This window comes from Galeopterus variegatus, unplaced genomic scaffold (genome assembly GCF_000696425.1).
Source record: "Galeopterus variegatus unplaced genomic scaffold, G_variegatus-3.0.2 Scaffold1593, whole genome shotgun sequence".
Taxonomy (NCBI): domain Eukaryota; kingdom Metazoa; phylum Chordata; class Mammalia; order Dermoptera; family Cynocephalidae; genus Galeopterus; species Galeopterus variegatus.
The window spans coordinates 346547-359196 of record NW_007727704.1 but is presented as its reverse complement, the minus strand read 5'-3'; the positions used below and the strand labels follow the sequence as shown (position 1 = coordinate 359196).

General features: G+C 40.7%; 1 protein-coding gene across 1 annotated transcript in view; it reads left to right on the top strand.

Annotated features, from left to right (window-relative positions):
* Window positions 1-12650, top strand: part of BRINP1 (bone morphogenetic protein/retinoic acid inducible neural-specific 1) — a 205145-nt gene that overhangs the window by 63716 nt on the left and 128779 nt on the right. The window contains exon 2 of the mRNA XM_008577867.1: window positions 756-1022. Coding sequence (XP_008576089.1) covers window positions 805-1022 — 218 coding nt within the window. The 5' untranslated portion in view covers window positions 756-804. The remainder of the gene's footprint in view (window positions 1-755; window positions 1023-12650) is intronic.

Genomic DNA, 12650 nt, shown 5'->3' with positions numbered 1-12650 from the left:
TCCCTTCTGCACATCAGGGAACCTTGAGGCTCAGAGGCACCAACAGGTGAATTCTCTGGTCACGTTTCCTTGGGTTTGGGAGACATTCCAATGGGCATCGTAAAAGTGGATTCTAACAAGCTTCATGAACTCTTCATGTCTAAAGGTATCCAGCCCAGATAGTCATGATAATCCATCATAAGACTTTGTGCATTCACCTGATCATGAAAAAGCAAAGCCTGTGCTCATGCCTGTGTGAGAGGAGAAGAGAAAGAAATTTTTGTTTATTGAGTCCCTGTCATGAGAGGCAGATGGTTTGTGAAGAAAATAGGTGGGACAGACACTTGAGTTTTATTTCCATATCGCTTACTGCCTGTATGAGACTGTGTATCTGCAATAATTAATTTCATTTATTTTTCAACACATATGCCTTGAACATCTATGATGTGCCAGGTGCCAAGATATAGGCACTTAAGCCATCCTCAGTTTTACAGTTGAGGAAACTGCACCCCTAAAAGACTAAGCAGTTTGTACCTGTTCACACAACATATGAGAGAAAAGCAGGAAGGTGGGCCCAGCTCTCCATAGATACTATACTTTTAACCAGAAAATGTACTGATTTTTGTAAACCTTAACGTACCCTACTGATACAAGGTATTATTATGAAGATATGTTAATGCCATTTTTTTTCTTTTCCTTTGTCTCTTTTCTTCCTTTTACTCTCCTTCCCTCCCTGTCTTCCTCCTTTCTTTCTTTTTTATTCTTTTCTCTATAAGACTCCACAGAATGGAGCAAGAATGAGAGGAAAGAGGCCGGCAGAAAAGCATGAACTGGAGGTTTGTTGAGCTCCTCTACTTCCTATTTATATGGGGCCGTATCTCAGTGCAGCCCTCCCACCAGGAACCAGCTGGGACAGACCAACATGTCTCCAAGGAATTTGATTGGCTTATTTCAGACAGGGGGCCTTTCCACCACTCCAGGAGCTACCTATCCTTTGTGGAAAGACACCGTCAAGGATTTACAACCAGATATAAGATATACAGGTAAGATCTGGGCCAAGATAGCCCTTGCCTTTCATCCCTATTGTGTTTTGTGGGACCAGGCACTGGCATGGCCCTCGCTCTATGAAGAGGTGTCTGGCTCAAAAACTTACACCCCCTTCACAGGCTGCTTTTCACTTTTCTTTTCTTTTTTTTCACTTTGCACAAGAGATTAACAATGATGAGCAGATCAACTAGCTAATGTTTATTGAGTACTTATTGTGTGCTGGACATGGGGTTTAATATTTATTACATATATTATCTCATTTAAATCTTCTAATAACCATCAGATGTTGGTTTTGTTTTCTCCACTTCACAAATTAGAGCTAGGTTAAATAACATGTCTGAAGTCACAGGGAAGAACTGAGATTCAGACCCTGCTTTATCTGCATCTATAGTCATGGTAATTCTACTCAACCGCATCAGGAGTAAGTTGTGCTGTTTTGCAAAGGCTGTTAATGTAACCAATATCCTACCCAAACCTATTCACACGTTTGGAAAAAGTGGGGACACTCATTAAACAACCTTTTCCTGAGCAGGTCTAAACCGGTTCTTGGCCTATTGAAATCCTATTCACGGAAAGAGGATTTAGCCCAAAGTCCTTTTCTCCTTGAAACTACTGTCTTAGATTCTCCACATTCCACTTAATTACCATCCCTTTGACATATCCACAGCTCTACACACCTATTCTTTTTTTAATTTTAAACCATTTGGAATTAGAGTGCCTTCCTGTATTTCTTTCTCACCTAACTGGAAACTCTTTGAGAGAAGGATTTATTTATAATTCATTTCTGGATTCCCAGAGTGATTTTTGCCCTGCCTTGTTATTATAAGCACATAATAAACGTTGTGGAATTAAATGAATTGCAGAATTCAGAAAACTCTCTGGAGGTGTAGTCTTTGCCTTCAGATCAAGGAAGAAAGAGCAAACCCTAACAGTTTGGGGCTAGTTAGAATAAGAGAGCCAGAAAACATGGTATAGGAAAGAACCCTGGCCTGCAGCTGAGAAGGCAGGAATTCAGATCTTAAATCTTCCAGATAGTTGATATGAAAAATGGGCATGTCTTCTTTGCACGTTTTGTGGTATTGTGGTCTGGGAATGAGTGATTTGTAAAATCTCTACCAGCTGCAAATGCCTGTGATTCTATACTAAATATTGAAATAAAGTTGGAACAACTTTAAAACTAGTTGACTGAGGTCTTGCAATGGTTCCACTTGTGCAAGAGTTCATGGATGAACTTTCTGTGAGGCTTGAAGAGTGGTAAATAGGCAGAGAGTTATTGGGGAAAGTTGCTTCTGAGCACGATGAAATGGAGGAACACAAAGGAAAATGAACATAGGGTGTGTAAGAAATGGAAAAAAAAGCAAAAGGTTGAGAAATATGGGGCAGTTCTTCCCTCAAAATAAAAGAATATTGGAAATTCAAAAATAAGATTATTGATTAAAAGGGCTACTCCTTGGGAGAATTATTCCTAAATCACATGTGAACAGCAGCTATCTGGATTCTTAAAATAGTTTCTGGAAGAATACACCATCTTTGTTGGTTAGCATGCATAAACTAAATATGGATGGTCATTGGCTGTTTAACAGAACATGCCAATATCTGAATCTTCTGGTACCGGGGAAGATCCAAGCTTGAAATGTTGGGTTTAGGTGAACAGAAGTAGTGGAGATTCAGATATTCTACTCTGTGTGTGATTTGTCAAGTAATAACAACCTCTTGGTTTTATGTATGATTTTCTCTTCCATCTGAGCCTTCCAAGGATGCTTTAAGGTTGAGATGACTGGGATTCCTATTTCCATTTTAAAGTTAGATAAGGAAATAAGTGACTTGAATAAAGTCATCTAGCCAAGAAAAAGTGAATCCTAAACTGGAAACACAGTATAAAACCACACTAATGAATGTGCTAGAACTATAGGTGTTCGTTTTTTGTTCAATAATGTTTCTTAGCAAATGCTGTATGCCTGACCCTATGCTAGACACTGAGGGTAAGAGGGCCTGAGGAAAAGGAATCCTGATATCACATGGCGGTGGCTAGTTTTAAGAGAAGCTACAGCTCATGTTAGACAATCAATACATGTTTGTTATTGCTGTTGAAATAACTTACATTTAAATAGAACCACAGATAACAGAGTGCTCAGTAGTAGCATCTTTTTACTGAGCACTTATAATGTGCCACGAGGGAGGACATTCAGTGTTCACAACATCCTCTGTGAGGTGGGTAGGGCCTTACCACATTACAGATGGGAAAACCAGGACTTGGGGAAGATGTTGGTATTGTCATAGATCATCCATCTGATATGAGGTGGAGCTAAGGTCCAGACACTGATCTACCTGACCCCAAAACCCTTCTTTCAAATGTTATGCTAGGTGCCTCCTGTATTCCTCCTGCATTATGGCTTCCAAATGTAGAGTGTTTCAGAGCTCTGAAAGGATTCTTCCAAACATTCTTTCTTACAACCACTTTGCAAACATTTTCGGGATCTTTTTAGAGATGCTGAGAAGTGAAAACTTGCTAATGAGTTTGGAGATGAGGATATCAGAATACTAGTTCCAGTTGTCCATGCACTGGCCTTGCTGCATTAGGTAAGCCCCCTCCTGTCCTGGATCCTCTTTCCCTCATTTATCAAATGATTAGGGTTGATGTAAATCAGTGATTTTCAACCTTTGTTAATTGAAATCTTGAGGATTAAGTAAAGTATCTATAGAAATCACTGTTATGTGGGGAGAGAGGCAAAGGGGGTGATCAGGCAGGATTCCCACCCCTAAACCTCCCTTATACAAGGAAAGACTTGCATCTGCTAAGTTCGGATTTCACGTATGCTTTACTTTGGACTCCACTACTACGACAAAGTTTGTCATCATCCAACGAGCTGATCTCTGAGACTGTTTCTAGCTACAAAATTAAGTGTAAGATTTAGCCAAGGTCACATGGTTAATTAAATAATGGAGTTCAACCCAGAAGTCAGGCCCCTGGCCATCTAGTTTTCCCTTCCTTCCTTCATTTAATCCTCAAATAATTATTAAGTACCAGCTTCAGGCCTCACTGTGTTTAGGGCAGATGATACAGTGATGAGTAAAACAAACATTGTCCTTGCTCTCATAGGAAAGACTGACCTTAATTAAACATGCTCCCACGAGCACATGCACAAAGAAAAAAGTGCAGGATAGGCATTACTGGGAGGTCATAAATACCACAAACATTGATTTGGCACCTAGGATGTGCAAAGATTAGGTGAGGCCCTTGTCATAATCTGCACATGTGCACACATGAAAATAAGTACCCAGGGACATGTACTTATCCAGGTTCAGACCAGAGCAAAAGCCAACTAAGACATGCTCATTGGGGCAATTGTCAATTGTCAATTGCTTCTTTGTTGAAACACTAAAGCATGTCCATAGACAATTTCCAGTGCGTCCCTTTCTGCATGCTAACATTGGCACAACACATGAGAAAGTTGACATTTACATCATGAAAGAAAGGCCTTCCTACCATACTGTCATATTGTCTGATACTAGAGAGCCAGCTTTACTGAGATGTCCCAGACCTCAAGCCTTGGCTGGTTCCCTTCTCCCTAGAATCCAGGCTGGAACCTGGGTTAATCTGGAAGCTTCAGAAAGAAACTGGGAGAAAGTCTTCCTTTCTCACTTAAGTAGGTTAAGACAATCTTTTTCCTCTTGCTTATGCACACAGAGGCTGGCTTCAGCTCATAGAGTAGTGGTGGGGAGTCATTGCCAGGGGCAACGATGAGAATCTTTTATACTAAATCCCAGCAGAAGCTCCCTCTCATGTTACTTCACAAGCCATGTAGCAACATGTGCATACACAGTGGTTTGGGTGCATGAGGTACACACTCTCATGCACACGCTTGAGTTGCCACATGGAGGCTGGGGGAGTTTTCTGCTGTTGAATCTGCCAGGGTGTGGTGGCAGCACCATTAACCTCAGTCCGGGAACCTACGCCCTGGCCCAGCTCACCTACCTCCTTGCTGTGAGGTTTTGACCACGTTATGGAACTTCTCTGAGCCTCTGTTTCCTCATCTGTAAAATGAGAGTGCTAGCTGAGGTAGCCTCCAAGGTCCTTCTCATCTCCAAAATTCCATGTTTCTGTGAAACATTGTCATTGGAAAATACAGTGCAGAGGACTCTGGGTTTGGAGTTCAGAGACTCAGGTTTTGTTCATTTTAGATCCTCTTTCTAGCTTTCTCATCCCAGGCAAATCCATTTATGCAGCATTCACTCACTCATGCATTCATTGTTTTAGAATTTAACACCAAGCATATGCCATAAACTGTGCTATGATTTGGTGATACAAAGATGACCAAAATAGAACAATAAAGCATACACCTCCCTCTCTGCCACAACCCATACCCCCTCCTCCACCAGGCTCAGAGTCGGGGGCAAAAATATATATAAAATAAAAAATTGAATAAGCAGATAATTATCATTCCATGGATAGGAATGCCCCTTCAGATACTCAATTTTCTCCCTGTCAAAAGGGATAATAATGTCTGTCCTACCTAGTAGGTCAAATGAGATAGTTTGTGTGAGAATACTTTGTACAATTTAAATGATCTTATTTCTGCAAAATTTTTTTTTTCATTGGAGTCCTGAATCAGTATTATAATAGAATAATTTATTTTTACTTTCTGTTAAGTTCATACATACATGAGTCATTAACTACTCATAGCCATTCTTTGAAGAAAATGCTATTATTGTTCCATATTATGAAAGAGAAAACTGAGGCACTGAGAGGCTAAGCATATTCTTTACATCACATAGCTGGGAGGTGGCAGAGGTGGGTTTCAAAAGCAGGCTTCTGAGACTCCACATGTAAGCTCTTAACTCAATGCTGTCACGACTCTCCCTGATTCTCAGTTCCCTGGTTTATTTCCAAATACCAAGAGATTTCCTTTGACCAGGGGCAAGTTGCAACCTCTCTGAAACTCAGTTTTCTCATCTGTAAAATGGAGATGGTATTAAATACCTTGTGTAGTCGTGGTGTGAAATAATTTATATATCAAATATATAGAGCTTGGGATTTTGCAGGAGTTTCGTAAAAACAAGTTCCGTTCTTCACCCCAGGGGCTGATTAGATTACGGAAATTATTTCTTTTCTTCTTATAATAATTTAAAAGTCAGTTTGGCCCAAAGGTTTTTCTGGTGTTGTGTACTGCCTTTCTGTGTTTTATTTTCTGTTATTTTTTTTTTCTTGACTTGAAATCATCAGTAGTTGCTGTGAACTGCTGGAAACTTAGCAATTATTTCAAAGGTGGATTTAATATGAGAATTATGATACTATTTGTAGTCTTTAGTTCTAGAGAGTCAGAGCAGAGGGGAGATACTGGTAACAGTCACAAGAAGTGGCTTCCTACTGAGTGGTTTTCCCTGCAGGTTGCAGAGCAAGTGGTTTGTGGCTTATGTTGCACCTCCCGATGAATTCTAAATTTGTTTCTGAAAGTCAAGTGTAAATCAAATCTTGGTAAACCAATTCTAATTGCCTAGTTGTCTTGCACATTTATTTCTGAGTTATTTGAATCAGAGTTATAATCTGTCCTGATGGTTCCTTCATGTGTTTCACAAAAATATCTGTAGGAAGTTTTGTTGGAAGCTACTTGGCTCAATGAATGAAGCTGGGGGTAGGTGGACAATTCTGCAAAGGTGGATGAGATGTGGTCCTTACCCAGCAATCATTCAAGAGTATGCATTGGGCACCAAGATGTGCCAGATGCTGTGTATTGGAGAGTCAATGATGTATAAGATAGGTAAGTTCCTTGCCCTCAAGGAGCTTACAGATAAGTGGGGGTAAGAGAGAAGCCCAACACCCCCACCACATTCAGGAGACTTGTGGCTGATCTCAAAAGAAGTCTCCAGCCTCTTGATTGCAGATGGAATCTTGACATCATGCAGTGCAAGGATTATATTTTTCTTCGTGTGGCTAGAATTAGTCTAAATCAGCATTTCTTAATGTATACTACTTTAACCTCTAGTTCAAGGTGATGTTGAAAGGTGTTTTCTAAGAAAAAGCAAACAAACAAAAGGATCCCACCGTCAAATAAGTAATAGTAACAACAATGATAAGTTAATTGCTAACATTGAAGTCTTTTCTTTTTAATTTTTAAAGAAATTTTAGTGACATGAAAAATGCCACTACTTATTAATTTTAAGATTTAGGATGCAAAAATATGTATCCAACATAACATTGAAATCTTAGATGACTAGCATTGTGCTGTACACAGTGTAGAAATTATTCCATCTGCTTCTTATATTAATCCGGTGCAGTATATATTGCTATTATCTTCATTTGCATAACTTTGTAAAGTAAAGAATTAATTCATGGTAGAGTAAGATCTGTCATAAGAAAGCTTGATTCCAGAGTCTGCATCCTTGACTATGTTATGTTGCCTCAAGTGATAAAAATATACCTATGGGCAACTCAGATAAAGTTACACAAGGCTCCTTACCATAGGGCTTTTATTAATATTAGACTATTTAACCATATTTGACCAAACCTCTTCGACCGTATAACCTCATTTTCACAGAGGGATTGAAATTCTGGCGAGCATTTTAGGGAACTGCTTGCTGGCTCTACCTGGCTTTGAAGGTTGAGTGCTGCTTCTTTGGATTCTAGCCTATGTCAAAACACTCTAAAAGGGACACTTCTTCAGTTTGGGTAACTGGCACCTGGCTGAGAAAGCTAGACTTCCTGTTGAATTTTTGCTTTGAGTACTTTTGTGTAAATCCACCTCCTGGTTTACCATTGAAAGGAATAGAATCAGCAGCTTCAGTTTTCCTGTCACACGACTTTGCTTTTTTCTTTTTCTCTTTCTCTTTTTTATTTCATATTTCTAAATTTCACATTCCAACCCATGGTATAGATATAGGAACTTCAACAGAGGGTAGAGCAACAATTGAGGAGTTAGGTAAGACCTTGATTCTATAGGTAAGGAAGTCGTTGAGCATTAGAATTACGTGCAGAGCTTTTAAAAAATACCAATGCCTGGATCCTTCCTCAGATATCTAGAATTAATTTTCCTAGGACAGACATGAGCTAGAGCAATGATTGTCAGTCAGGAATGATTTTACTACCTAAGGGAACATTTGGCAATGTCTGGGGACATTTTTAGTGTCTATCTGGTGGTGGTAGTGCTGGTGGGGTGGTCTCCTGTCACCTAGCTAGTAGAAGCCAGGAATCGGGGATGCTACTAAATATCTTACAATGTACAGGGCAGCCCTCTGCAGCAAAGACTTATCTGGTACACAGTGTCAGCTGTGCAGAGGTTGAGAAACTCTGCTTTAGTACTTCTGAAAAAAGAAAAAAAAAGTGATGAGAAGAATATTAGAATAAATAATCTTAGGTTTTGGTCTTTGTGAGTTTGAACTGGGGTGGCTTAAATATAGGCACCACTGGAATGGCTGGAATCTCAAAGTGTTTGGCTGTAGGATCAAATGGGAAAGGGATTTTCCATGCTCTTAGTTATAGCCTCAGAGCAGGGTGGCAACTGATGCATTCAGGGAAGTGAATCAATCTTTGCTTTCTGCTGCACAGAGGGAGCATTTGAGGGAAACTATTTCTCCACTCCAGAAAAAAAAACAGTCTCCATTCTTCTGGGAATTCTGGTACGTTTCTACTTTGACCACAGTACTCCTTAGGAAGTAAAATATTTAAGTTCTGTTGTTAGTTCCAGCTTAGATCAGGTGTTTTAGCAGGTGCTTTTTCTTTTCTTTTTTTTTTTTTTTCAGAGCATGCCTCATAGACCCAAAATAAGATGAGAATAGGATAATATCCCAATTGTATTTGTCAATTTCAGCCACTTAGAAGTTGGCAGCACTGGTGAAAGTGTCTCCACTTTATCCCTCACTGACTCCAAATTTCTGATCAAGGTCTCCCTGAATAGAAGGGAGTGGAGATGCACATCCGGCAAACATCTCCCGGGCCGCTTGGTGTCAACTCAGAGATAATCTTCAGTGTTCTTTATTTAAAATTGACCTTCCAATTCCAGGAATGATAGCTTTTTTGCCACCCAACTGGTGCCTTTTCAGTAGTTTGCTTCCTTGCTCCCATGCCATTACCAAACTGACTTTTGAGAGTAGAAAACCATAGTGTGCTGCAGTCTCTGCAGAGCCATTGTTTGTCTTTAGTTAGGAGCAGTGTCTGAAAATGGACCTACTTGCCCACCCACTCATATGGACAGACTGACACCATGTCTTTATACTGTTGTGATGTGGGAAATAGAGAGAAGAAATGAAGACAAGCCCTAAGGGATTCAGACTCTGTGCTCTAAATCTTGGCTAAGGAAGAAAGGCAGGGACTGGATCCGTGATCTGGAGCGCCTGCAGCTTCCTTCTTCATTTGAAAAACGTTTACTGATTTCCAAACTCCTACTGGTCAGGCCCTGCACTATTTTCTAGGGATGGGGGGAGACAAGTCTGGATCTCTGCTCTCCAGGAACTCATGGTGTCTTAAGGAAAAACTGACTGAAAGACAAATAACCACAGTGCCTCGTGTGAAGTTCCCTGACTGAGCAATCCCATGGGCGCTATGTTTGTGTAGGGGAAGAGAACTTCTATAGCACTGGGGTGGGGAAAGTGGGGAAGGTGGGGAAGAATAAGGGGAAGACAATTCTGGGAAGGCGTGCAAGAGGAAGGAGCATTGAGCACAGTCTTCAAGGAGGGTTAGAAGTTCATGAGAAGGAAGAGAGGAGAAAAGCGTCTCAGGCAGCTGAAGTAGCCCTTGCAAAGGCAGGGAGGCAGGAAAAAGCCTGGAACTAAATGTCTTGGTGTATTGTATGTGTATTTTGAATAGAACTGATGGTAGGACATAAGTCTGGATAGAGGTTGGGAGCCAACAGTGAAAGGAATTTGATGAGACAAATTGATTTCACCCAACCTTCAAACTCCAGTTAATGGGCAGAATACTACTAGATAGCTATTTAGAGCAGTATTTCTGCTGTTGATGTTTTTTACATTTTTTGACTTTAACTGATGTGAAGAAATACATTTTGCATTGACACTCAGTAAACCTAGCAAGAGACATAGATAAAAATATGTAATTGAAATGAAAATTCATGAGGAAAAACTTAACCTTACTATATGTGATGCATCTTGATATTTTCTATTCTATTCTATTCAAATTTAATCTATTCCTTTCTGACTCATTTATTCTTTTAAAATGCTGGTGCCTGCCAGCTACATTGATATCAGCCTCCACTAATGGGGTCGGCCTTAACAGTTTGAAAAACACTGACTTTGAGTCTATATTGTGGTCATGTTTTGGCTCAGGGGAAAATTGCATCACGTTTGATTAGCAGAGTTTGCACTGTGTTCAGGTTAAGTAGGTTAGATCCTGTGCCTTGCTTGATGGACAACAGGAAAACAATGAAGGGTTTAAAACATGAGGCTGGCCCAGACATTTAGAATTCCTCTGGCTGCAGTGTGAGAAGTGGGTGGAAGGAAGAAAGAGAAGAGTTAGAAATCTGTGGCAGTAATTCAAAGGATAGAAGGGAGTGCTAGAGCTACGACAAAGGCAATGAGGATGGAATTCATTAACTCCCAAGTACCATTCAGTGCCACCAACCACAGGTCAGGCAGCCCTTTTCCTGTGCTTTTCAGGCTTACCTGCCCCAATTCGGTTCTTGGCACCCTGTGGCAGGAGGCACTCTTTTATGCAGAGTTTTGCAGCTTCTGGATTCCTTTGTATCTCTAATGAAAGAAACCAGAATGCCCAGGCTTCTGCCTCTGGGCAATTTCTTTATCTCTCAAGGCCTTCCTCCTGGGCACAGGAATCACAGTATCTCATTAACAGTGTCTTCCCACTCTGGCTTTGCATTTCACCCTTGATCTGTGTCTGACTTTTTCCTTCTCAAGTTGATGGAAACTTCTAGCTGCCAAGTCAGTATTTAAGCTTATGTGAACCCTAAAACAGTTGCTATAGCTAAGCAAGTCTTTAGACTCAAGCAGACCTTGGTTTGAATCCCGGCTCTGCCACTTCCCACCCATTAAGTTGCAGGCACATTGCTTAGACCATTTGAGCCTCAATTTCTCCATCTGAAAAATGGAGATAAATTTCCAGATTGTTGAGAAGGTTTAAGAAGAGAATATATGATAGCATTTAGCACAGAGCAAGTGCCTGAGGACTGGTAGCTAAAACAAATATCTGAAGCACCAGCCCCCAGAAATTCGGCAACAGGAACTCTGAGAAGTCTTGCTAGAACCTCCAAGATGACAGGGGCAGTGACTGGCTGGTGTGCTCTGTAGCATAAGTACCCTATGAAGATAGCATTTGCTCCACTGTTAGACTAAGAAGACACTTTTTAGGAGGAAGATAAGAAGGAGGACCAGAGAGAGGAACATTTCTTATGCCCTGAGGGAGGCACATGTAACAGGAATCCAGAGGCGAGCATACTTACAAGCTATCAGCATGCATTGATTCATGTATACAGTACATGCCCCATGATTTGCAGATGTCTAATTTATTAAACAGACCAAGTGATGGGAGAAGTCTGCCACATCTTATCTTCTAGTGCCTGCTGCATGGTGCTTACCAGGTTGTCTTTGATGTGTAGTGCTCAGGTACATCAGTCCCTCAGGGATGGCTTCTCATCCAAGCACCTTCACAGCAATCGGCAGCATTTCAGGACAAAGTGTGTGGGGTGGGGTAGGAGGGAAACTGCTTTTTTTCAAAATGCATATTTGTTGTTCAGAAAAGGCCAGCAGGGTGCAGCCTCCATCTCTGAGCACTTGTGGCAGCTTCTCTGTGACTCTAGCGTGACACCCATTTTACATCACATGGATGCGGGAGTATGATCATATGAGAAAGAAGGTAAATACAAATGATATAAAAGTCTCTGTGTTGCTGACTCATTTGGGAGTGTCTGACTTTATGGAAGGAAGAGCTCACCTGTGCATTAGTTCAACAAATATTTGAGTCCCTGCTGTGTGCAGGCACTGTGTTAGTCTCTAATGACTCCAAAGCATTACTGATTTTTGCTCTTCAGGAGCACTGTAGGGTAGCTGGGAAAAGACAACAAGCAGCCAGATCTACAGCTAGTATGAAGAGTGCTGGAAAAGAAGAATGAAATGGAGTGGAAATGCAAGGAAGGGATATGAAAGTAGGTCTTGCAAGATGAAAGAAGACTATCAAGAAGACTTTTTTAAGTAGGGGTATGTGATTGTGTGTATGTGTTTTGACGACGTGTCCAGAGAGTGACAGACTTGTTCTGGGTCCTGCAAGTAACTCAATGTGGGTGATGGGCAGGGCAAATATTCGCATACAAGCCAGAGAAGCCAGTAGAAGAATCAGGTCATGAAGCCCTATGAGATAGAGCTTTGGTAAGTTTGCTGACCATCAATTTAGAACGGCTATAATGTGTGAAGCTGGGATATTATTTACCCAAATAACTGAAATTTGGGGGTAACAGCAAGGATGGTGAAAGTGTTGGGTTCAACAGGGCAAGGGTTTGGCAAGTGAATGAAATGGAAAAACAATTGGGCAAGACAGTTGACCCCAAATTGAAAATAGATCTCTCATAGAGTCCAACAATCCTGCTACTGGGTATATATCCAAAGAATATGAAATCAGTATGTCAGAGAGATATTTACATTATTCTGTTCATTGCAGCATTATTCAA